The following is a 26,754-nucleotide window of genomic DNA, read 5'->3' as shown; positions in this document are numbered from 1 at the left end:
ATGCCTTTGTCTGAGTATCAAGGTAATACTGGCATCACAGAGTGAACTGTGACATGCTCCCTCCTCTTCTACTTTTTGGAAGAGTGTATGAGGGATTGGTGCTAATTCTTGTTTAAACATTTGGTAGGATTCACCAGTAAACCATCCGAGCCTGGGCTTTACTCTGTAGGAAGATTTTTTATTACTAATTCAATCTCTTGTTACTCTATTCCTTTCATAGAGTTTAATAGCCGTTCCTTGTTCTCCACTTTCTTCTGTATGACATCTTTTCATTAAAGCCGTGAGCCTCCCAGTCATGGCAAATAGTTCTGTTCAGAAAGGATTTAGGGTGAATCCTCTTGAGGAAGAGTCTCTATTTTCTTCTACAGTGATACCTGGAGTAGCAGCTCATCCCATGTTATAAAGTAAGCTCAGTATCGTCCAGGGAAGCAGCATTTTCTGTATTTGCAATTGATCGACAAAGTCAGCCTGATGGGCGAGTCCTATTTTTTCTGCAGGAAACTGCCAGCCACTGCCAGGTTTTAGGCAGGAGGACCGAACTAAGATTATAAGTGGGAAGATCTTTCTGGTACAGAGCGGAGAATAGATTAGAAGGAATTAAAGATCATGGTGAAGGTGAGCTGGCTTTGAGCCCTTTCCTCCGCTGTTCTGCATTTCAGGGGGTCTGACTTGTACAGGCCGTTTCGGAGATGCCCAAGCCAGTTCGTTTCTGCCTGGATTGGCCAACTGGAAGCACTGGCAGGACATCAGGGCAAGAGGAGAGGGAATCCTGGGTATTTCTCTTTCTTTGCCTCAGGCAGCACCTTGACAGCAATTGGGTGTCTTCAGTTGCTCCAGCTTCTGTCAGGCAAACCCTTCCTCTGTAGTTTCGACCCCCATTAGGGAACTTCTGCTGGGTCCTATTTCCCACCCAATAGCCCCAACTTCTGGGCTCTTGTAACTCCGCCTCCTCCCTTTGTCCTTTCCAACCCCAGGGATGTGAGTGGCCTCCTGCTGTTGCAGAATTCTGGGATGCAATGCCATCCTTTTTGGCTTCTCATCTATTTCATCCCCTATGCAGACAACTCCGTCCGTGGTCTCCTTTATGTGACAGAACTAGATTGATGGCTTTGTCCCAGCTGGACCCTGACAGATATTGCAAAAACCTGGGTTGCAGTAGGCCACTGAGACAGTATGTGTGTTGGAGAGTTGGTGTGGGAAGGTGGGTGAGGGAGGAATCGAGATGACTGTGAGATTTTTAGTTTAGCTCGCTGGGCAGGTAATGATGTAGCTAAAACAGGCAAGGAGCCCTGGAGGAGAGGCTGGGCTGGTGTTGAAGGTGAGGATACCTCTGTGACCACAAGAGGGCGCGTCCAGCGGGACATTCTAATTCTGGGGCTGCTGCTCAGCACGAGGGTCTCTAGGCTATTTATTGTGGGTTTTTTGTTGTTTGTTTCAGGATTAAGGAAGTGACTGTGTATAGATTTGCTTACACCTCGGGAGTGGCTGAAGCTCACTCAGGACCACAGAGAGTGAGGAAGGCAAGAACTGAGGCCCCTCTCATCCGTGGGCAGAGTGCTGCCAGGCCGATGAAGGGGAGGGGGATGCAGATGACACACAGCCTTCTCCCGGGGGTCCCAGGGCCCGACACACATGAGCCTGTGAACATTGTGGCAGGTTTAGATTCCTAAGTAGGTTGTAGTTAATGTGGTGAAGGCAGTAAGTAGGCAGTGGCCTAGTGCCAGAACTAGTTGGACTGGTCTGAGGTTTCACATACCAGGGAAAAGTCCACACTGAGGTAATCAAGAGCGGACCCCACCCCACGCCCTCCCCAGAAGTCATCTTTCCCTCACTGTTGAAGCTTGGGTTCCTGATGAGTCCTCCTGCTCAACATTCAGGTCTCAGCACGGCTGAGCGTCTGTCCAGCGTTCGGAGGCTGTGCCCTGCTCTGTGCCCCCACACGCTGCTCCAGGCTGCCTGCGGCCTGCCCGCCCACCTCCCTGCCCTCGCCGCTACCAGGCTCACTCCCACCTCTGCTCGCCTTCTCCTCCAGCGTGGAGCCCTCTCTTTTTCCCTGTGAGGAGGCCGCACTCAGTGACACCTTACTGACAACCTCCCCAGCCCTGTTGTCCACGTCAGTCTCTCCTTCCTCTGAGCCACCTCTATTCCAGTTGGTACCATCAATCTGGTGCTCAGTTTTTGTTGAATTATTTTGCATCTGCCACTTGCCTCTCTCAAACTAGATCATGTAATTGATTCATTAAATCATTAAGTACGGGAGTGCCTGCTCTGGGCCGGTCTCTGGGCTGTGTCTCACCTAAGCTGTTTGCTTAGATGCCCGCCACACAGGGTGCTGTGCGGGACGGGTCTGCAGACATTTCCCCCTGGCATCTAGGGGCAGACAATCCAAGATAAACTGTATCCGAGTAACATACAAGTTACTGACGCCAAAGTGCAGTGTTTTCAGTGTATTCTGAGATCCTCTCCATTTTAGATGGAACGAGATTGTGTTTTGGGCCTGATGTAAAAGAACTAATCTTGTCTGTAACTCCTCCCTACCCACACTCAGCTTCAGGTTGGATCATCCCAATTTGTGGACGGTGTTTCAGCTTGTTTGGCTCTGAACAGCCCATCTCCTGTGGCTCATTTTCGTTGAAAGACAGTGACCCCTGGGGCCTCTTTAATGTAGTTTTCTCCCCTGCATTGTATGCTCGCTGCTGTATTGTTCACTCTTAGGATTTGGATCCTTACTGCTAGGTTCTCCTTAGGGCCTAGACTCATACAAAGCTGGCCAAGTTATTAAAAAAGGCACCTAGTTCGTCCAGGCTCCTGTTTGATATTTCAAAACCAGGACTCGTGACTCCTACTACAGTGCTTGACTGCCACCACCCATGACTTAGCTTCCATCATTTTCAAATCATGTCTGGTGCTCATTTTCTCCCCCCAAATGTTCCTGATGCTTTGGGAATGAAAAACGTATCCACATTTGGAAAGCTCAGAGCTCTGGGGGTGGGAGCAGAGCACAGACTGTTCTGTGCAGAAGGAGGGCGTCAGAGCTGGCTCTCTTGGCTGTCCCCCAGCCACACTGGGGCTGGGCTGCAGCTGGGCCTCCAGGGCCTTGCTTGACCCGTGAGCCAGGCGGACCCGGGCACACTGCAGCCTCCCAGCACAGGGAGAACTCAGGTTCTTGAGCTCCTACCAGGTACTAGGTTCTGGAATAATAGTAGTAAATGATTAATAATTAAAACGTTTTAAAAAATTCCTTGTAAACACCCTCTAAGCATTTGCCTCTTAACATCCTTAACCCTGACAACAACAATGAGAGGGAAAGGGGTAGGGTCCCCATTTCAGAGGAGGAGCGAAGGGTGGACCCCCTGTTTTACCCCTGGCTTTTCCTCCTTGCTGTCAAGTGCTTGCTTCCTAGATTGAGGCTGGCGTGTCATTTTTGTAGAAACGCCCAGGTGCAGAGACTGCTGAAGCTGACCGAAAGAGGCCGAGTCGCCCTGGGATGCTGCCAGGTGCCCTGGTTTGTGTCCAGTGGCTCCCAGAACCAGCGTGCACCTCGCAGGAGGTCTTGGAAACGTCCTCTCCCTTGACAGCACTCGGGCTTCTTACTTAAACTGCGGGGTTCAAAACCCGGAATCCCACGGAAGGCCTCTGAGCAAGTCCTATGCCAGAAGCTCTGTAGGCCATGCCACCTGCGACTTGCTGCTCGCCGCCCTCCGAGGTCATCCCCGCTGTGCCGGCCACGGCCGCCAGGGGGCGCGGGAGCCGCGTCCTCGCCCGGCGTTCGCGCTTGCGCAGAGCCGCGCCTGCTTCCCGCACGCTCCCTCCGGTGCCGGGCGCCGCCTCCCGGACCACTCGCCACTCGCCGCTCGCAGGCCCTCACATTTGCGAGGTCAGGGGCCGGCGAAGAAGGGTGCATTGCCAGCCTTCCTTATTAACCTCGGGTCAGGGAGACCCCGAGGGAGCGCAGGCCGTGTCCAGAAAGCGGGGCCTCCAGCGGGCGGCCGCACGCAGGCCCGGCTGGCGCTCACTGGGCTCAGCGAGCCCTGCTGATGGGCCAGTTATTCTCCGCGAGGACGTCCACGGAGGGTGCCTGGAGGGTTTCCTGGTAGATGAACGTTCAGATCTTGAAGGGACAGAGCCTAATTCTGACCTGTATGAATGGGATATTTGCTAATGGCCATGACCTTCTAGGGGTCCTGATAAGGACAGACATGTAACCACTGCAGTGCTTCCTCCCTGGCAGCCCCCCCCCGCCCCCGCGTCTGTTGGGGGCTGTGGCCCAGCCCTGCGGGCTTGCCTGGTCGCTAGCTCATCCCGCAGGGCTCCAGGTCAGGGCTCAGGGTCGTCTCTGCCGTAGCCCCTGTATGACGGCACATCATGAACCCCTCAGAGCTTGGATTTCCTCCTTGCTGAGTGCGAGGAAGGGGAAGAGAGGGGATCCGGGTTTTTCCTTGAGAAGCTGCTTTTCTTTCTTTTTTGAATCCTTGAGATCCTTTCAGGTGCAGTGAAAAAGTAGTGTTATTGGAAAGTCCCTGAGTGGAGGGAGTGGGGTAGAAGTGGGGTCCCGAGTCCTCGCTGAGTGCTTTTGCCTGTGTGCAAGACTAAGAACCGGGGGGGGGGGGGGGTAGGGACGTGAGAGTGGGCGGAGCTGTGCTGTGCAGCCTGGTGCCCGCTCAGTGTCTCCACTGGCGACCTCCCAGGCCTCTCCCATCTAGATGTAACGATGCTGCAATGGTGGGAGCTGTATTGCATGTAGCCACTCATGTCAGGTTGCTAGGCAGAGCTTCCTGTTTATATTTAGATGGTGTCAGAAGAGCAACAAGCCCTTTTACTGCCGTTGACCCATATTCCCGGTTAATGCTGGTTGTGTTGGTAGACTTCTCATTGGTCCTCTCTTGGGAAGCGAGCAGAGACTCAGAGCCCGAGGAAAGCTTGGGGCTGGAGCCTTGGTGCAGGTCCACGGCGGCCGGCACCTGTTCTTAGCTCTGTGATACACATCCGTCTCAGTGATGTACCTCTTACGTTGTGTCTCAGTGATGTACCTCTTACGTTGTGTCTCAGTGATGTACCTCTTAAGTTGTGTGGAAAACCTCTGCTTGCTCCATTCCACCAGAGGTGGCGCTTCTGGAGGGAAAAGACCACGCCCCGCTCCGGAGCCCCAGCTCGCCGGAGCCCTGCACACAGTTGGTGCTCAGTGAGAATTTGCTGAGTGAAGAAAGGACACCTTTCCCCTGGCAGCTCTCATTCCTTGCTGCAGTTGGCACATCCAGGGGCTACACTTTGCACTGCAGGGGTCCCCCTGGGTGATAAGTCCACCTTTTTAAGGAAAGAAACTAGAATCAAGACCGAGCGTACGTGGCATTATGTATTATTTAAGGTTGAGGGTCTGTGGTGCAGTGTTAACTGGGATTAATTCTGAAGGGTGAGATGTGGTTCTATTTTCTTCTCCTTGCTCTTCTGTATTTCTCAGATCCCCATCAAAGACTCTGAGGATTGGAATCGCCCCCAGGAAAGGGGTTTGTTAGTAATTGTACTTTCTGTTTATCAAGTGCACATTTATTATATGCCAGGCACTGAGCTACCTCATAAAGTCAATGGGAGCAGATGCTGTTATTCCCGTTTGCTTGCCGAGGAAACGGAGGCCAGGAGATGCTGAGGAGCTTGCTAGGTCGTAGAGCTAGTGATTGGAGAAGCCAGGGTCTGACTCCAGGTCTGCCTGCTCAAAAGACCATCTATTTTCACTTCTTAATATTTTACTCAGCAGCTTGGGAGTTAGAGAATAGATGTGATTTTTAACACAAAGATTAAAAATAATAAAACAGGATTACCATATGGCCTACCGATTCCATTCTAGGTATGTATCCAAGAGAATTGAAAATATACATCCACACAAAAACTAGTACGTAAATATTCATAGCAACATTCTTCATAATATTCTAAAAGTTTAAACAACCCACATGCTTATCAATTGATGAGCAGATAAATAAAATGTATTATATTCATATAGTGGAATATCCAGCAATAAAAAGGAATGGACTGCTTGAAACTAGATCGAGGTGGAGGTTTACAATATTATGAATGTAATAAATGCCACTGACTTGTTCACTTTAAAGTGGTTACTTTTATGTTATGTGAATCTCACCTCAATTTTTAAAAACGGAATGAAGTTCTGGTACTGGCTACAAGTATGAACCCTAAAAACATGCTGAGTGAAAGAAGCCAGATGCAGTTAGTCATATATTGTATGATTCGCTTTGTATGAAATAATCGGAATAGGTGATTCCACAAAGAAAGTAGATTAGTGGTTGGCAGGATCTGGGAGGAGGGTGGAGTGGGAGCAGCTACTAATGGCTATGGGGTTTCTTTTTGAGATGATGAGAATATTCTGGAATTAGCTAGTGATGATGGTTCCACAATTATGTGAATATACTAAAACCACTGAATTGTATACTTTTAAAGGGTGAATTTTGTGGTATGTGAGTAATATCTCAATAATCTGTCATTAAAACATATATAAAATAATATAACAAATGAATAAAATGCTCCCACATGGAGACCTTCCAGCCTACTGTTACCTAAAGATAATCGTGATGCAAAGAATAATCATGGCGTTTTACATAGAAAGTCCGCTGTGGACTAGGAGCCAGGGAACTGGCTGCAGGGCCCACGCTTAGCCACTACTCAGCACTGCTTTGCATGTAAAGACAGACAGATAGCCATAACCGGTTTGGCTCAGTGGATAGAGCGTCGGCCTGCGGACTGAAAGGTCCCAGGTTCGATTCCGGTCAAGGGCATGCACCTTGGTTGCGGGCACATCCCCAGTAGGAGGTGTGCAGGAGGCAGCTGATTGATGTTTCTCTCTCATCGATGTTTCTAACTCTCTATCCCTCTCCCTTCCTCTCTGTAAAAAATCAATAAAATATATTTTTAAAAAAGACAGATACATCGGAGGTATGGGAGACTGCAATGTAAGGGTAAGAGCAAGAACCTGGGAGTCAGAGTGTCTGGTTGGAGGCCTAGCTCTGCCATTCACCAGTTGTGTAATCGCGGATGAGTCACTTAACAGCTCAGAGTCCTGTTCCCTCGTCTGGAGCACGGGATGACAGTAAATCCCCCTCGCGCTGCGAAGGTTAGAAGAATCGTGTCACACTCTGAGCACAGTGTCTGGCGGGTAGCTAGCACTCACTACGTGTGGTCATTGCTATGACGTGGCTACTAAGTAGACGCTGAAAGAGCAGACGTTCAGATTGCAAACGCTCACTTAGCATTTCAGGTCGAATGAGCATCTCGTTTGCTCCCAGAACTGTGGAAGGGACATGCGCTCTAGCAGGTGAATGTCTAATGCAGGGCCTGGCATGCTCTTCTTTCACGAGTGACGTGTGTGTGAGTGTATGTGTGTGTGTGTGTACACACGTGCACAAGACAACAGTGTCTGCAAATGCCCAGAAAGGGCCAACCATGGCTCCCAGCCCAGCGACCCCCAGAGCTCACAGAGGCTCTGGAGTGACAGGGACTTCACAGGAGGTCTAGGGCAGCTGCCGCCCCTTCTGCCCCAGCCTTTGGTGGGTTCCATCAGCTGTCTCCTCTCCACGCCCTGGACAAGGGAGTGAGGTACACCTGATACCTGTGGGAGTGTGGCCTTTCTGGAGGTGAGAACACGGGACCCGCAATCCGGGCTGCCTTTGCCGGGACTGTGCTCTGAGGATCTGGAATCCTTTCCTGAGTTTCTTTTCAGCCTTGGAAATTGAGATCCCTGGAAATTGTCCCAATGCCTTTGAAGTCCATACCACAGGGCTCGGTTATCAGAGACGTGGTGTTATAATAAAGTTTTTCTGGTACTTCCAGTAATAGATTCCCCCGGGGGTCATGTTACAGCAAAGCAGCAGGGTGTACCTGTCCCAGGCTTGGCTTCCAGAGATGCGATTAAGAGAAATGAGGAAACAGTACCTCATGTTGTGGTACATAGTTCACATAATTATGTTTTATGGTCTTTCGTTGTGTTGCATAACTTCACAAGAAATTAATTCCCTGTTCATTTTAATGCGATTAAAAAATCAAAATATTTGTTTTGACTGTTAATCTTGTAGAGTTATACAGCTACGATGGTATCCCTGGAGCTCACCCCTTCCTACCGCAGACGGCGTGGGAGGCCCGCATCCAGGGAGTTGCCTGGGTGATGCAGCTCTTAGTGGAAGAACAGCACCACTGCCCTGGGGCCCTGGACTTTGATTTCTGTGCCTGTGCAATTGGAAACTCATTTTTAGTGTCATTGCTGTTATCAGGCACTGAATATGCTGTCAGCGGCTCAGTGGACACAGGATATTGTGAGCAGGGTTTTGTAGTCAGATAGACCAGGGGTCAAAACCTGGCGTTATCATTTACTAGCTGTGGAGCCCTAAGTTCAAGCTTATCTATAAGGTGCTGTTAGCACCTCCTTGCAGAGCGGCTGTGGGGATTATGGATGGTGATGTCACACCCGGCATAGTGCGGGGTGCCGAGGAGGGCCTGGACGAATGGACCGTTCATGCTACTGGAACTGTTCGGTCCTACAGACCCAGGTCGGGCCCCCAGCTGAGGGATCCTGAAGGAATTTGGGTGTTAACCCCTGAGTGATCACTGATGTCTTGGCAGGAGATTGCCGCTCTCCACTTCCTCAGCCAAAGCCCCTACGGGTAGTCGCTGGGGAGATAAAATGGAGCTCCTTTCACAGGGGATGGAACTCGGTGTGGAGGGAAGCAGAGGTGGAGGCCCGTTTGCTGAATTCCGTTCTGTAAGTCACACCGACATAGAACACTTGAGGCCGAGCACACTTGAACTTTTATTTTATTTTATTTTATTTATTTTTTTTTGTTAATCCTCACCTGAGACTATTTTCCCATTGATTTTTAGAGTGGAAAAGAAGGGGAGAGACAGAGAGAGAAAAACATCGATGTGAGAGAGACACATCAATGGGTTGTCTCCAGCATGCGCTCCGGCCAGGGCCAGAGATTGAGCCTGCAACCCAGGTACATGCCTTTGACCAGAATCGTACCTGGCCGATAGAGTCCACAGGCCGACTCTATTCACTGAGCCAAACCGGCGAGGGCACACTTGAACTTTTAAACTGGCCAGGGTCCTCAGCCTGCTCCTCAGCTGCCTGGTGCCCCTCCCAACGGTGACACCCCACCCGTCTGCTGGCGTCTGTACAGACACTCCACTTTGCATCAGACTCAGCAGATCTGTCTCCTGCTAGAATGCTACCCAGGGCAGGGTACATTTGCCCTGGCTCCCGCTCCCTTATAATGTCCAGAGCTGGTCCCTGCTCAGACCTTAGGCAAGTCACCTAACTCTCTGAGACTTTCTTTTTCCACAACATTGGAAGGAGACAGTGCCTGTGAAACAGGACCAAACAGGCTAATGCACACAAAAGAGCTTCAGAAGCCGTCGGGTGTGGCCGGAATGATTTCCTTATGGTTAATTTATTTAACGTGTCTTACCCTTCACAGAAAGCACCTTTCAGAAGTCAGTCTATCTGTGGGAATTCCCTCCTGTGGAGGGAGGTCAGTTCGGGGTCCAGTGGCTACTCCGCAGCACGTGCTCAGCCACTTGCTTCACCCATGCTTGGAAGCTGGCCTTGAGGACTGGTCAGGAAACACTTAATTTCTGTTTTGTACAAGCTTGGATTCTGGACCTGCAGATCTTACTGAGATGTCCCTTAGGTATTGCTGTCACATCAGTTATTTATCCAGTCCGGTTTTTGCTTTTCTTGTCATGCATTTGTCTGGGAAAAAGAAAGTAACTAGAAACATTATTGATGATAGCTCCCCAAACTGACAAGGTGTCATTGGACATTTTAATGAGGGCCAGTTTGGGCCGTGACCTCAGGACTCTGCTGATTCTCAGACGATGTTGATCTGATCCCAGACACTTGAAATGTTATAGTCCAGTCCAGAGGGCTCGTAGCACCTTTTGACAGAGAACTAAATATTCTGGAACCAAGCCACATGGCCATGAATTCGCCATGGGCCCAGTGGCACGTGGGATGAATGGCATAGCATTTGGGAGATGGAAAGAAACAGCGTTTACCATAAAGAGCCTCCTACCCAAATATTGACTCCTTGCTGGAGACCCATTTGCCAGCCAAGACTTGGGGGTCCACATATCTGCCTAATTAGAACATAAACCCACAGAAGATACCAGTCTCTTCTCAACCGGAAGGTGAAGTTTTATACTAGTAGCTGGTTTAATGTTCTTACTATGAATGGTCATAGACTGCAGCCCTAGGTGACATGGATATTTCAGAACTCCAAATGCAGGTGATAGTCAAACTGTATTGAACTGGATTTACCTTTTCTTTGATTCTGTGGGCGTGGCAGGTCCCAGAGGGCCTTGGTCATCTTGGTGACTCGTAGTGGTTCAAGCCCAGCTTCAGTGGTACAAAGCGCCAAAGAGTAGACCCGTTTTCTTCCTGGCCCTTTGACACACTAGAGAATTTTGTTTTCTTTACATTAAATATCTGATACCAACTTGCTCATGTTTTGGTTGCTTCTCACACAAGCAGAAGGCAGATTATAAGACAGTTTGTCTCTTTTTGCTGTTTTCTGGTGGTTTTAATTTTGCACAAAGGAGAACTTAGAGCACACTTTGGGAGCTTAAATCAAGTGCTTGCTCTTGAGTGGTTCTGGAGCCGTCCTACCAAATGGTGAATTTGTTCAGTTTATCTTGCATTCTTCAAAGACAATTTGAAGAAGTTATAACAGTTCACATGGGTGAGGTTGCTGAGTGATTATTTTTTTGCAACTGCATAAACAACTTTGACTGGAGGGACATTAAAACAGTCATTACAACTGTATTCCTTATGTTCAAAAAGTCCGGTAGAGACATGGAAGCTAAAATTAGACCCAAATAAAATTTCTAGAGATGAAAACTACAATGTGTGAGATGAAAAATACACTGTATGTGATTAAAGGCAGATTAGATATTGAAGAAAAGATTAGTGAATTTGAAGATATAGCAGTAGAAATTTATACAAAATGAAACAGAAAGGATAAATTAAAAAGAAAGTGGAAAGAGCATGAGTGAGCTGTGGATAACTTCAGGTGGCCAAATTGGATTCCCTAAGGAAGGAAGGAAGAGTTAACACAATATTTGAAGAAATAATGACTGCACAGTTTTAAATTTTATGAAAACTATGAGCCCTTAAATCCAGAAAGCTCCATGAAGCCCAGCACAAGAAACATGGAGAAAACTAAGCCAAAGCACTTCACAATCCAAATTTCTCACAATCAGTAAAGTCGTAAAAGCAGCCAGAAACAGGCGGATGAACAAACATGAGGGTGACGGCAGATTTATTGTCAGAAACCATGGGAGTGAGAACACAGTGGAGCACATCTTTAGAGTAAGTGGGGAGGGGGGGCAGAGGAAGCAAACTGCCAACCAATGAGAATATTCTCAAAACTGAAGGCCAAATAAAGCCTTCTTCAGACACACAGTGACTGAGATACGTCGTCTTAGTTGAACTGCACTGTCAGAAACGTTGAGGGAACCCCTAAAGGAGAAGGAAAAGGCTGCCAGAAGGCTCGAGACTTCAATAAATAGAACAATAGATGGATGGTCAGTAAGGATAGAGGAACCTTGGAACAACACCATTGATTTGCAAAGAAACTATATTTATTTCGCTATTTCTTACAAACATTCTTACTGTACAGCCCTCCAATTGTGCTTGTTGGTATTTTACCTAATTGAGTTGAAACTATGTTCATACAAAGACCTGCGCACGAATGTTTATAGCAGCTTATTCATAATTGCCCCAACTTGGGAGCAATGGAGATGCCTTTGACTAGATTAATGGGTAAATGGATTATTATTTAGCAACAAAAAGAGATGGAGGGGCCTTATATCAGTATTCTAAGTGAAGGAAGCCAGTCTGAAAAGGCTATAGACTGCATGATTGCAGCTGCATGAAATTTTGGAAAAGGCAAAACTACAGAGACAATAGAAAAATTAGTGGTCGCCAGGAGGAGGTGATGGAGGGGATGTTTTAGGGCAGTGAATCTATTGCGTACAGCACAGTAATGGTGGACACTTGACATTATTAAAACATTTGTCAAAGCTCATAGAACTGCACAACACAGAGTGAACCCGAACGAAAACTATGGACTTGAGTTGGTAAATAAATAAAAACAACAATAACAAAAATATGGAAACATTGAAAAAACATATAGTTTGTTACATGCCAATCTTACCCCAATAACGCTGTTAAAACCTATCAAGTTGGCTGAGCTGCACCTTCTGTGACAAAGTGGCAACCTCTGAGCTCGCAGGTAGGTCCTGCGGTTTTGCCCCCTTGTGCATAGAAGCGGCCTCTCCTTCCCGCATCGTACAGCCGCCTCCCGTGGCCTCTGCAGCGGGAGGGACTGTCGCTTTTAGTCTCAAAACGATGCACGTGAGGCTTTGGGTCATTTTCTGATGTTTTTAGTGTGTCTGACCCCCTCTCTGTAGTGGCATCCACTTTGAAAATCAGCAACTAATGACGGGTGTTACTTGGGAGGCCAAAGGCCTGCATTCTGATTCCCGTGGTGCTGATAACTGATCTTTAGGTTTGGGGCAAGTCTCTTGCTTCACCATGGCAGACCTCAGCTCCTTCGTCTGCACAGTGGGTGGGTTTTCCTGCGACTCTGTCTGCCCCCTTCCAATTGCAAGCCCTGTTTCTGTCGGTAGTAAGCCTTGTCTCACTTTTATATGGAGGGGGATGTGCGGGGTGTGTGTATACTGCATCCCAGGGCACTTGGCGCAGCAGCCCTATTGCAGGTAGGGGCACCGGAGACCCTCCACACAGTCCCTCTGCCTCCGGTTGTGGGTGGAACCCTGAGTCCAACTTGCTCCAGGCCGGGTGCCCAGGGCTGGGGTCAGGCTGTAGCTGCTGCCCTCAGCATTGTTCTTTTTTCAGCCTTTCATACATCCCAGCCCTGAAATCTCTCTTGGCTGAGAGAACCTCCTCCATCTGCAAAAAAAATGCCCACAAAGCAAAGTTCTGGGTGTTTTCTTAGCCCAGAACTGAGAGGTGGTCCATGGTGTGATGTTGAACCCAAACGCTAAGGCTGAGAGTTGGACGATTTTTCTTGTAACTGAGCCTCCTGAGAGCATCTAAACATGTTTTATGTTTGATTGGTTCAGTGTACATTTTGAGATAGAAAATTTCCTTTAGCTGGTCTTGTTCCACGAGCCTAACTTACCTTTAAAATTCTTTAAGGACCTTGGGATGTAATTGACTGAGAAGCTCTGTTTGGTCTGAACGGGGTCACGGTGATCAAGTCCTCAGACTGGATATCAAAATCGAACGGTGCTTTGAGCACGGCCAGGGGCCTCTTTCCTCTGTAACTTATGGATGCTCTTTCTGATGTTCCATTTGTCTGAGAGCAGGACAGAGGATCTGCTTCTCTGACCACTCGTGGGCTCCTGCGGCCACTTCCTCAACCTCGCGAGCAATAGTTTAAAAATTAAGCCCCATGAAAAGCAACTCACCCAGTGTTTGTGTTTGATCTTTTTCTTAGGACTTTGTTTAGAGAAGTTGCCTGTTTCCTCTTCTACCAGTAACCTCCACGCGGACCGGGAACAGGAGGTCATCACCTGCTATGAGAAAGCGGGGGACATCGCGCTCCTGTACCTCCAAGAGATAGAAAGGGTGAGTGAGGACCATGCATTTGTTCCAGTGGATACTTAAAAAAATCAAATCAAATCAAATTGTGGAGGACTGTGGTCAACCTCGGGAAAGCCCTCGGCTTGTCCGCCTCTGGGCGCGAGGCTTTCCTTACTCTCCCTGATGCCGAGGAGAATCTGGTGGCGACCGTGGCGCCTCGTGAGCATGGACGGGTCAGTGCTGGGAAGGCACTTGAACACGCTCTGAGCAGAAGTGACGGTGTGCCTCTGCTCATGCCCTTCCACCCTGAAGCTGGCTATTATGTCCGTTCTCCTTCGCAAAGTGGGTGGATCTTCACGTGTCCTTGGTGGACTCTGTACCAGCACCATGTACATCTGGGTTTGGGAGGCTTTACCTTGAAGGCTCTGCCGGAGGTCTGCTGGGGACTCTCAGCCGACCTGCTCGGAGCAGGTGTGTATCCCCTGAGACCATCGGGGACGGCTTCTCCTCAGAGTCCCTGGTTTACCTGTCGTGTGGGGAATGGAGACCAGCAGCTAACAGGGGGACACCTGACCAGGGAGTGAGTGGGCAAGAGACCCCGAGCCCACGCCCTCGGGCAGGGGGCATTGGAGCAGGATGGGCCAGGGAGGAGTCACTTCTTGTTTGGAAGGATCTCTGTCGCTGGCTCTGCTCGTGCCTAAGCTCCTTCACTTCTCAGCCTCACATCCCCATCTGTAAAAGGAGCATAATAATGGCTCCTACTTCACGGTGTTCTTGTGGGGATTGTGAAAGGTCATCTAAATAAGGCACTTAGCCCAGGATTCTTGAATGAATGACACTTGTTTTTACTAAACTCTGCCCCCAGCAGAGCTTTCTGGGGTCTAACCAAGGCTCAACAAGGGTATTCCCCCTTCAGACCCCGAGATGTATCCTGCGAGGTATTTTGAAATGATTAGAAATCCTCTGAGTCTTTGAAAATAACCATGATATTGTTTCCCATCATTTTCATAGGTCCTCTGTCTCTGTGAGGATTAGAATAGAGAGGGACTACCAAGTCAGGGTTTGTTTTTGTTATTTTATAAGTGTACAGACTGGAAGTGATTTCTTCATAAATAATGTGTGTGATGAGGATCAGAATTGCCTTGTAGGAGGCCGGGAGAGGAGGTGGAAGCACAAGAGAGGAGCGGGGAGGGCGGTGGAGTGACTTTTGGCCTGGCCTCCACCAGAATGGACTCTCAGCCACGGCTCGGCACCTCTGGGAATTCAGGAAGACGTCTGGCCATCTTGCCAAAGTGTTCTATCCGAAGGCTGCTATGAGGAAGGGTTTTTTTTCTTTGTTTGTTATTCGAAAGTTACGATTGATCTTTAGAGAAATGACCATGCAGCTTGCTTTCAAAGTCACATGGTTTTCCCTGCCTGCCTCCTCGAGAGCCGGGCTCCCGGCAGGGACACTGCTGACCCGGCTGAGCCATTCTTGTGGGCCCCACAGCCCTCGCCTCTCCGGGCCCTCATTTTGCACCATCTTTGTCCAGCGGCTGCCCAGCCCTATCCTGGAGGGGCTGCCTTCTCCGGCTGGGAGGAAGGAGGTTCATCTGTTACCCGTGTCTTCCATGGCATGGGAATTGGCAAGTCGGGATGTACTTCCTGTCTTGTTCGTTTATAACTACCCACTCACCACTGGACTCATAGGATATAAAATAATTTTTTGATGGTTTTGGGGAAATGGTGATCATAGGACGTTAGGTTTTGAGAAGAAAATGCCCAGAAAGGGAGAGCCCAAGGGCACGGAGGGATTTGGGGCCAAAGCTAGAATTAGAACTAGCTTTTTCTTTACCTAATTCAGCGCTTACTCGCTTCCCTGTCCCAGGCTACTGTGGTTTCCCACACCCTTATATATAGAAAACGCTCACCAAGTATTTGGCCAGGCGAACTGTGGCTCTTAGTAGCGTGGGGAGCAGCCTCGGCCCAGAGTCCAGTCTCAGGGTGTGTAGACGACTTTGACGTTTCTGGCTCGATTTTCCAGTCTGAGTTTTCCTTCCTGGGAAAGCACTTTGAGCCTCCCCAGATCCAGCAAGTCGAGAGAGTAGCAACGAGAGGGGTTGAGTGAACCAGACATCTGTTTTGACTGTAGTGGGTGCTCAAGAAGCGACCTGTTGATGGATGAGAAGTCTAGAGGAGAAATGACCTTCCGTAAGTGACCTTCAGGCTTAGTGAAAGTTCAAGGGTTTTTATGAGACAAGACAATGAGGATACCTGCTTGGACTTAAAAAATTTTTTTGAACTTAAATGACTTGAGAACTATGCAAAATTGAAAACAGATTTCAAGGAAATAGCATCTGAGGGAAGTCCAGGACTGGGGCAGGCTTGGGCGAGTAGTGCTTTGATTTTCTGGGTAGGCAGCTCTTGTAAGTAGAAAGCGCCACATGCTCTGTTTCTGTGTTGGTTCTGCCGGGCCAAGGCAGTCCGTCACTCAGTGATTTCCCCTCATTTCCCAGCCATTCTATGGTGAAGAAACTTCTATTTGCCAGGACCTTTGGGCATTTTCCTTATCAGTTGGCTCTTAACTTCATGCACTGGCAAGAATAAAATTGGGGGAGAACCTTTGAGGACAGGTGGAACATTGTGGCCAGACTTTTCCGTTTGGGAACACTGGGTTGTACTTCTCAGGCAGCTCTATTCTCCGAGCTTCCCTAAAAGTGGCTATGTCCAGTGATGTTGGACATGTTTGCTCCCTGAAGGTGGGGACTCTTCAGGGAGGGGCTGATCTTGGCTTCCCCTGGAGCTAACTTAAGCTGTGAGAGGCAGCAGAGCACAGCGGCCAAGCGACTGCTGGTATTGGGATCTTAGCCGTGGAACTTGGGCAAGTTACTCAGCCTCTCTGTACAGTCTCAGGATCCTCATTAGTAAAATAGCAATAATAATTGCTAGACTGTTGCTGTGAGGATAAAATGATTTCACTCATGTTCTTCCCAGTAAGTACATGGTCAGCACACAGAAAATGTTAATTTCCTTGTCACTCTCTGTTCCTGTGTCACCTGGCAGTGGAATCTGTCCTAATCTTAGGAGATTTCAGATATTTAGGTAAAAATCTGGAGTATTATAAACACACTGTTTTATTTAAAATGTTAAAAAAATTTTAGGGGAATGTTAATGGGAAAAAATTACTTTTTCTTTAAAAAAAATATATATATTTATTGATTTCAGAGAGGAAGGGGAGAGGGAGAGAGAGATAGAAATACCAGTGATGAGAGAGAATGATTGATCAGCTGCCTCCTGCATGCCCCACACTGGGGATGGAGCACAAAACCCGGGCATGTGCCCTGACCGGGAATCGAACCATGGCCTCCTAGTTCATAGGTTGACGCTCAACCATTGAACACCGCCTTTCTTTTTCTTGTGTGGAAGATTCAACATTCTGCCTGGAGTCCCTATGTGATATCTGGGTTCTGGACCTCTGTTCACCCCTGACTGTTTGACCTTGGTCCAGTCACTGCGTCTAGCTTTCCATTTTCATGGTGGGTCTGATACTGCCTGACTGGTCTGAGGCTAGAGAACCGTGAGTCTGTGTGTCTTTAGCTGGGATGCAAGGAGCTTCCCACGTGTTATTCTCTGCCCTCCCCCGTCCCCCACCCCGTTCCTGATGTGGAGGCAGAGCCAAGGAAAATGTGAATACACAAAAGCCGTGGGCATTAAATATTTGTTCAGTATTGTCCTTGTTATTTTAGGGTTACAGAGACATCTACTAATATTTTTCTCCGATAATTTGTTCTCTAAAGGGGAGTAAAAAATAGCTCTAAAATTGTGTACATAAAATAATTTAATCAAACAAATTGAATTAGAGCAGATAGAATTAGAAAGGACACAGGATGGCCTTGATTCGTTTACCTTCAGGTGGTGGCATCATGCCAACAGCAAATAATGTTATTTGCCCCGCCAGGAGCTTCTGCTGGTGCAGTGACAGGAATAAAGATGACTTCATCCTTGACTCTCCTAGCGCGAGCCCTGCGTTTGGCAAATGAAATCATGCTGTCCTTGTCCTTTGCAAGCATCAGCCCACCAGCTGGTGCTCCTTCTCGAGCAGAGGCTGTGCCAGGGTGGAACCCTACCTTCTGCTGACAGTTCATTCCTTCACACCCTTCAGCAGAGGAGTTGCTGCTGAATTACGGGACGTCCACAGACCTGCTTGGGGCTGTTTCAGTGCTGGGGTTTTGAAAGAAACAACCGGACCCCAATGTTGTAGGGTCCAGCCCAGATTTCCTCTGCTCACCAAGGAGTCGCCCAGCGGTCAGCAGGGTCGTTATTATGCCGTGGTTATTATGTCCTCCCTCGGGAAGAATGTGCAGTGACACAGCTGAGGTGTTGGATTCGGAACTGGATTAGACTAAAGTTACTGTGTCTTGAATTCAAACCAGATGTCCTGGGACAAGTGCTCAGTGCAGCGTGAGAAAGGCAGGGCGTGACCCTGGAGGTCCACGTGGCTGTGCTGTTGGCTTTCAAATGGGAGACGATAGGAAAGGACGGAGTCTTCCTTCCCGTCCCCTTTCCTGTCCCTGCCTTTTCGCTCAAGCCGCAGCCGCGGGTCACAGCTCAAAGCTAAGGCAGCGTATCTGCGTGAACACTGCCTTCAGGGAAGGTCAGGAATGACGGGCAGCCGTGTGCTCGGGCTTGGAGGCTGCCGTCTGAGTAGCTGGAGAGGAGGCTGCCACATCCTTAAAGCTGACTTAGAAAAGTCTGGAAAAGTTTCATTTTAATTTTTATACATGCTCAGTCAGTCTTTGCCTTCATAATTGTGTAGCATTAAAGTATTTTTAACCTGTGTTTTTTCACTCAACATTATATCAGGACCTGGAAGTGTGTTCAGGTTGTATCACAGGGTGGGCTCTATGGTATAATGAACTGACTGTCAGGTGTGACCTCTGGTTGGGAATAATGCTGCGCTGGGAACCTCCTTCAGATGGCGCTGTCCTTTGCTTCACCTTGTTTCTTACGGGCAGGTCTCCAGAAGCGGGGTTATGTTCTAACATTTTCGTTATTGCATACTGTGCCCACTTCTCTCTACAAGTGAGGCTAAGCTCCGCTACCTTTGGCCGTGCAAGAGGGGAGTGGCTTTGTGCAATCTTGACAGGCTTGCTGTATAAAAGTCATTTTGCTGATTTGCTAGGTGAAAATGGCCCTTGCAGTTTTAGTTTTTGCATTTCTTGGACTATCAGACAGGTTGAATTATTTTCATCTATTTGTTTACTAGCTGTCTTTTTTCTTCTTCATTACAAACTAGTGGCCCGGTACACAGATTCATGCACATTGAAAGGAAATTAATTAGAAGAAATATTTTAATATCGCTATTCGCCCTTTCTCTATAATAGAAGTGTCAACCAAATTCACGATCGACAATGACAGATTGAAACACACGTGTGCGATTGGCGCCAGCGAGCGCTTTATATGTATCACGCATGTGCAAGTCAATGTTTATTTTTAAATTGCGAGTGTCATATGTACCTGCTGGTTGGTCGGTTGGATGAACGGCCGGTCAGCCACTTAGCCTTTTATATAAATAGATTATAAGAAGGTGATATGAAGTATGAAATATGAATACTGTATCTTAATCTCCTCATCTTTACTGTGAATCAATAGATACTGTATAAAGTTGAAATATGTAGATAAAAGAATCACCTACTTTCTCTCATCTCTTTCCCTGCACATGCGCGCGCACACACACACACACACACACAAACACACACGTACACACACAATATGAGATATTTTAAACTTTAGAGAGACCTCTTATGAACTAGGTGGAAAAAAAACACATTTTTCTTTAAAGTTGAGTGATTACTTTGGTCACACTTTAGTTTCTTCTATCAATTTTCATTAAAATTAAATGTAATGGTTTAAATTTGAACACACACAGAACACAACCTCAGTTTCTGCAAAATGATTTTTATCTTTCTCTCCTGATAACAGAGATATCTGGACTGTTATTCAATCAGTGCTAACTGGTTATTTCTGTGGTAGAATTTTGAGATGATTTTAAATTTCATACTATACTGGATTGTTTTTGCTTTAAAATACTCATAGCATTCTTTGACATTAACAACTATCCTCAAAAGCCCATGAAGGATCATTTTTAAAGGTGTCAGAGCTGGACCTCCACGTGGAAGTAGTTGGATATATGAGTCTGGAATTCAGAGGGCAAGTCTGCATTAGAGATGATAAATGTGAGAGTTGGCAGCATGTAGCTGATTTTTGAAGCTCAGAGGAATGCATGGAGTCATCTTGAGAGAGACTTAAGGGAGAAGGGACAAGTGCTCAGGTCCCCACTGTGTGCATCTCCATCACTGGAGGAGGAAGGGTGGGGGAGGGGCCTGCATTCGAGCCAAAAACACCCATGCTTTTTGAGGTGGGAGGAACACCTACCTGTTTGCACTTGCAGACGTCGTGAAACAGCCGGGCAGTTTTGATAAGATGCTGGGATGCAGTTCAAATTCAGGGGTTGCCCACTGGATTTCATTCCAGGACATATTGTCCATTTGGGTGCCTCCTACTTTTCTTTTCCCCAAACCTTGCAAGTTAGAGAACTAGCGGTTGCTTTAACTCCACTTGGAGAATAAGTTCAAGACCTCTAGAATATTTGGGGGTTTGACTAACATCTGGGTCTTTAAAGAGCTCCTGACTTCCAATAGATGCGGTCAGTGTGTTTAGAGAGCACTTGTATGGATTTTTTAAAAATACCTTTTTATTGATTTCAGAGAGGAAGGAAGAGGGAGAGAGAGATATAAACAATGATGAGAGAGAATCATCGATCGGCTGCCTCCTGCACCCCTCGCCCCCTAGTAGGGATGGAGCCCGTAACCCGGGCATGTGCCCCGACTGGAATCGAACTGTGACCTCCTGGTTCATAGGTCGATGCTTAGCCTCTGAGAAACATCAGCTGGGCGTATAGATTTTTAATGAGCCACAGCAGCTTCTGTTGGATGAGTGCTGTATTTGGCTTGTGAGTTTAAAGAGAGTGGCCTCTGTGTACATCACTGTGACCCACTCAACTTATAATCCTGTCTCCTGATTAGTAGGGAGTCTTTCCTGCAAGGCTACAAAGTTAAGCTTTTAAAGCCTCCTTATCTGTTGACAAGAGGTCAAGTGCGGGAGACTTGATGCTTAGGTTGTTTTTCTCAACTTGCCCCTTGAGAACAGCCAACTGCTGCTCAGCCCACAGGCCTCACTTTGGGAGCCTGGAGAGTTTGCCTTCCCCGGTTACCTTTAGGCCAGTGCCAGTCACAGCACTTCTCAGCCCTTTCTGAGCTCGTCAAGCTCATGTGAGGCTGAAGCTGCATCTGCCAGCCAGTGAGTGACCTCGGCCTCTGGTGGGTGATGACTGTTTCTGGCCGTTGCTGGGACCTGCTTCTGTGTCATTCAGCCTCTCTGTCAACAGCCTGGCATTCAGAGCCACTCCAGCTCTAATGCTTCTCCTGGCACCAGGCACGCATCAGCGTCCTTCACGCCTCAGCCCCCAGTGCCAGCAGGGCCCCACCTGTCCCCAGGTTGCTTGGTTGCCTCCTGTCTCACAGTCGTTTTCTCTGTTTTCCTGGTCCTGGCACATCTGCACCAGGGCCTTTGCACAGATGTTTGCAAAAACGTTGCGTTTTCCAGTTGTGCACTGCATTTAGCGATAGGGTTTGAAGGAAGTAGACTTGGATGTGGATCTGATTAGCTTTCCGATTTTCTCCCCTTCTAGGTAATACTTACTAATATTCAAAACAGAAGCCCTAAGCCTGGCCCTGCTCCCCACGATCAAGAACTAGGTTTTTTCCTAGAAACAGGACTTCAGAGAGCCCATGTCCTCTATTTCAAAAATGGGTAAGCCTTCTTTATTTTTTAATCAAGGTCCTCAAGAAGGAGAATAGAAAGCCTTATAACGCTGCCTTCAGTTTAGTTATTATAACAAAACTATTTAAAATATGAACGATAATTGGATTTTTTAAAAAAAAAGAATGAACATAGGGGAAAAGGGAATGAGCTGGAAACCCTGGCACCCAGGCTCATCTTCCTCGGAATGGCTGATCAGTTCAGAGAATCCAATTTGCCAGGTCTCTGACGGTTTTCTCTTTTTAAATATGTCTTTATTGATTTTAGATAGATGAAGGGAGAAGGGAAAAGAGATAGAAATATCGATGAGAAACATGGATCGCTGACTCCTGCACGCCCCCTACCGGGGATCAAGCCCGCAACCGGGCATGTGCCCTGACCAGGAATCGAACCCTGATCACCTGGTTTCTAGGTCAGCGCTCAAACACTGAGCCACACTGGCCAGGCTCAGACAGTTTTTATGAAAGTGAGCGCGGCTGTGATGCCACACAAGAACGTTTTCTTCCTGAGCTGCCTTTGAAGAGGGTCTGAGAGCCTGAATGTAAGGGAGAGAGCTCTTTAATGCACTTGATGTTTGTTTCTTTTCTGTGTTGCTCTTATGAGAAATGCCATGATTCTGTTCCAAATCTCTTCAGCTGTCCCTTGTTTTGACATTGTGCTGCAGGATAGATGTGCATGAAGACCAACAGTAGGTATCGGTTCCTCTGTAGCTCCTGCTGGGCTGTGCATGGAGGCCCAGAGGCCTGTTCCCTTCCTCTAGGACGAGTCCCAGCCTCTGGATACATGAACAATGGAGTTGCTCCCTCTTCATTGTTACGAGCTTCAAACCTTGGGGCGCAGCTCGTGGAAGTGGGATTCCATCTTCCTGGTGGCCCAGAGCCACACACATCCAATTTCCATTGGCCTATTTCCCAGAGCCTGTTAAACTGTGGGCAAGGCCTGCTGTGCTCTGAGGGCCACTGGCTCAGATTGGCATAGTCCACACCAGGCACCCCAAGGTTTGGAATGGCTTGGTGGCTTTGGCACTAAGATGTGCTCAAATTGGATCTCATCTGCCACTGATTGAGATCGTCTGAGCGATGGTGCATGCCCTCTAAGCTGAGTTTTGCTGTTTTACTAGTAGATAGAGGGAGAAGGGAGGGAATGCGGAATTTTTTTTCTAGTGGTCTGTTTTTTCTCCATTTTCACAATAAATGGTGGTCATCACAGAGGACCCCCAACCAATACCCTCCTTCCCTCTAACCTGTGAGCTGTGTGGTGGATACGCAATTTCCTGGGGGCTCTCCGGGGAGCCACACCCACCCCTTCCATCGAAAATGCTTTGTGTGAGGTTGATAAGGATGGGCTGGGTAACATGTTTTCATCTCCGAAGGCTGTTTGTTGAGGAGCAGCAGGGCCACTGGGCTCTGACCTCCTGCCATGAGACACGGCTGCCCGCTGAGCCCAGCTGAAGAGTAATGAGGATGAGAGGTGTGTTATTTATCACGAGATGATGGGTTACACGCCGGGAATTGCTTACTGGCTCATTTCTCATTTTACCCAAGTTCAAGGGGATTCCCACTGATGTGGCCAAAGTTAAGGGGCTGCTCAACTTGGAAGCCTATGCTTCTCTTTTCTTGTCCTTGCCCTTCTCTCTGGGCTCTGAAGACCCATTGTGATGGCATTGGGCCAGCTACTCCACAGCGTGCCTTCGAGTGCAGTGTTCGGAGGCTGGGCTGTGCAGCAGTGACGAGGGGTTACTTTTGGGGGAGGTGGAGGTAAAAGCCAGTTTCAGAACCACAAAATATTCCCGGAAGGAGAGGAATCTGTGGGAAGTTTTGGTCAAGCCAAGTGCCATCAGGGTTCCTCAGGGCCCAAGGGCCACACCGGGGGTCACTTGTCAGTGGCCACCTACAGGCAGCATCCCCGAGAGCAGAGGCAGATGGGGCAGCTGCTGTCCCTGCGCCCCGGTGCCTCCCCTGGCTCCGTCTCCTGATGTGTCTGCTCCGTGCTTGTCTCGCACCTTTTGATTTCCCGCACTTTAAAAACGGGCATCTGGGAGCATGTCATGGACAGGGTCTGACTGATTCTCAGGGACAGGGAAATGCATTAGACAAGAGTTTTGCCGTAAGAGACAGAAATGGATAAAGCACATCTGTTTCTTTAAAAATATACTTAAAGATATTCAGTTTTTGGTTGTCATCCCCGAGAATTTAAGGAGTTATAGTAATCACTTTTATTCTTTCATAATTTCCCATCTTTTTCAAGAGTGAGCACCAAACTAGTGACCTTGAGTCTCCTTCAGAGAGAACCTGATCCCTGGACCAGTTCCTAATCCCTAACCCCTCCTAATCCCTCAGACCCCAGGGATGCTTTTGTGTACCAAGTACTTGGCCTTCATCGTCCTTGCTCCTCATGGTGGCATCTCGTTCATGTCCTTTGGCACCTTAGAGGTCGGCAGTATAAGTAGCATGGCCCCTGTTTTACACACGGCGACCTGGCTGCGGGTTCAGTCCGTTTAGCACTGCACCCCTGCGGTCACTCCGTGTGGAGGGGCTTGGTTGGACCCTCAGACAGTGGCTTTGTCCAGCGTCTGCCTTCCGTGAGGGAGGGCTTGAGCCCTGGTGCGAGACCCGCCCAGGGGATGGTTCCCAGCCTCCGCTGATTGGGGTTTTCTTGCCAACTTTCCCTCATGCCTCACCTCCATGTCACAGATCACCTGTTCCTCCTTCTTTCCTCTCCTGGTCCCTCTGCTCCCCCTTTTCCTCACCCTCTCTTCCCTTCCTCTCATCCCCGGACCCCTTTCTGGTTGCTGTCCACCCCAGTGTCCGGGGCGGGGCTGACTTGGAACACACTCACATCTGCTTCCAGCTGTGTCTCTTCTCCCTCGGGTGGCAGCGGCAGGCCTATTAAGGATGAAAAAAAATCCTGCTCAGGCTCTGCAGAGGGTGAAGTCAGAGAGTTGGAGCCTCAGAGGACCAGGACAGCTGCCTCCGAGGTTCTCGCATTGCCTCGCCCACGGAGGCGCTGGCTCGGGCAGCAAGGGCCCTGGGGCCAGAGGCCTGGTATGGGACCAGCCTTCTCCTCACCAGGCATCCGTTCTTCTTCTTTCTTTCTTTCTTTCTTTCTTTCTTTCTTTCTTTCTTTCTTTCTTTCTTTCTTTCTTTCTTTCTTTCTTTCTTTCTTTCTTTCTTTCTTTCTTTCCTTCCTTCCTTCCTTCCTTCCTTCCTACCTTCCTTCCTTCCTTCCTTCCTTCCTTCCTTCCTTCCTTCCTTCTTTCTTTCTTTCTTTCTTTCTTTCTCTCTCTCTCTCTTTTTAATATATTTTATTGATTTTTTACAGAGAGGAAGGGAGAAGGATAGAGAGTCAGAAACATCGATCAGCTGCCTCCTACACATTCCCTACTGGGCATGTGCCTGCAACCAAGGTACATGCCCTTGACCGGAATCGAACCTGGGACCCTTGAGTCCGCAGGCCGACACTCTATCCACTGAGCCAAACTGGTTAGGGCCAGGCATCCGTTTCTTTATCTGCGAAATAGAGCTAACCCCACCCACTTTAGAGCTGTGGCGAGGCACAAATAAGAAAACGCATGTGGAAACACCGGGAGGCATCAGGCAAACAGCAAGTGGTCAATGGTAATTTCCCATGTTGGCGTTGCCCGCTGACCTTCCAGGGGGACGTGGGACCAGATGAAGGTCAGGTTGCAGCTAAAGAGGAAGCTCACGAAGCAGGCACCCGTCACTCATTGCATTGCTGAGCCCCGCACTACCAGTGTTTAAGGAGCGGCACTTGTTTAGGCGGCTGGTTTAAGCGGGCGCTGCTGACGATGCGTTAACAGTTAGCTAGGGTAACACCTAATAACAGTATCTCAGAGGGGGCGCTGACTGGGCTGACGCAGTAACATTGGATGTTATTTGGGTGGGAAAACGACCTCAGCGTGGGGATCCCCTCAGCCTGAGAAGGAGAAATGTCTCTCACACGCACACACACACACACACACACACACACCGTGAGTCTTTGCAGCCAGAATTGCCAGAGAAGCGTGGGTCTGGGAGGCCACTTACTTCCTGCGAGTCTTGATCTCAGTGTCACTTTCTGGAGGGCCCTGCCGAGCACCCCATGTAAGCAGGTGCCTTCTGTTACCCGCTCTCACTGCACACATTCCTTTCCCAGTGCTGACTACGATTTGTAACTCTGTACATTGGTTTACTGGCTCATTATCTGTCTCCTTTACTAGACTATCTCCTCCCTGAGAACCTGGGTTATGTTCTTTAAATTCACCAATGTAGTACCAAGCACAGTTCTTGGCAGGTAGCCACACTCAATCAATACTTGTTGGACGACTGAACAAACCTACTATGTGCCAGGTCCTGTGCTGAGAGGCTTACATACCCTGCAGGGTGTAAGGAGGCCAGTCTGCTTGGAGTGAAGGTTTATATAGAAGTCTGTGGATTTCTTGAGACTTGGTTAGATGGAGTGGGGCCAAGGAGAGGATCGAATTTGGAAATGGGGCTATCAAGGATTTGCCGTTGGATGTGTTATGTTTGAGATGCCTATGAGACGTATAGCTGAGTGGAATTGTCAACTAGGATGATGTATGAGCACAGAGGGAAGGTTGGAGCTTGAGTGATAAATCAGGAGTTTCATCACATTGGCCTGGATGAAATCAATAAGGGACAGAGTGTAGTGAGGGAAGCAAAGACTGCCCAAGACCCAGCAATAGTTGGATGTTGAATAAAGGGGAGGAACTTGTGGAGGGGCTGCCTGAGGTCAGAGGGACGCCATGAGGGTGTGTCCCGGGAAAGCCTACAGGGGAGGACGTGCCGGGAGAAGGAAGGGACCATGTCTGTGTTGAATGGTGCTGTGATATTAATAAGGGCAAAGACCAGGGCATTGGAGTGGATAACATGGAAGGCATGTGACCTCGAATAGACTTTTGGTGGATGGTTTAAGAGCAGAAGCCAGGTTGGGGAAAGAGGAGCAAATGAAACAGGAGGAAGTGGTGGCATTGTAGGTAAGTCATTTTCATTAAATGTTACTTCCTTTTCCATTTTAATTTCTAAGGTAGAGTTCCTGCTGGAGGGATAGATGGTGGGAGACTGAAAACCAGGTTAAGGAATAGAGAATTTATCCTCCACATATGGAGAGGCTAGTGGATCATGAGGCTGGGATATCAGGAAGGGCCCAGAAGCGGGTGGTTCATTGGGCAGGAGTCCAGTGCCAGCAGTCATCTGTACCCTTTCAGTTGGCCGTGGCTCATTTTACTTGTTTTTTTTTTTGGCTAGTGGTGACATTCCGACCTGAGC

At 48.4% G+C, this 26,754-nt stretch overlaps 1 protein-coding gene across 1 annotated transcript in view; it reads left to right on the top strand.

Annotated features, from left to right (window-relative positions):
* Positions 1-26,754, top strand: part of TTC7B (tetratricopeptide repeat domain 7B) — a 146,438-nt gene that overhangs the window by 10,482 nt on the left and 109,202 nt on the right. Inside the window, exons 3-4 of the mRNA XM_023745863.1 lie at positions 13,521-13,651; positions 21,336-21,457. Of these exons, the coding sequence (XP_023601631.1) occupies positions 13,521-13,651; positions 21,336-21,457 (253 nt within the window). The remainder of the gene's footprint in view (positions 1-13,520; positions 13,652-21,335; positions 21,458-26,754) is intronic.

Source organism: Myotis lucifugus, unplaced genomic scaffold, assembly GCF_000147115.1.
Source record: "Myotis lucifugus unplaced genomic scaffold, Myoluc2.0 scaffold_593, whole genome shotgun sequence".
In the NCBI taxonomy this organism is placed as follows: domain Eukaryota; kingdom Metazoa; phylum Chordata; class Mammalia; order Chiroptera; family Vespertilionidae; genus Myotis; species Myotis lucifugus.
This window is presented reverse-complemented; position numbering and strand designations above follow the sequence as displayed.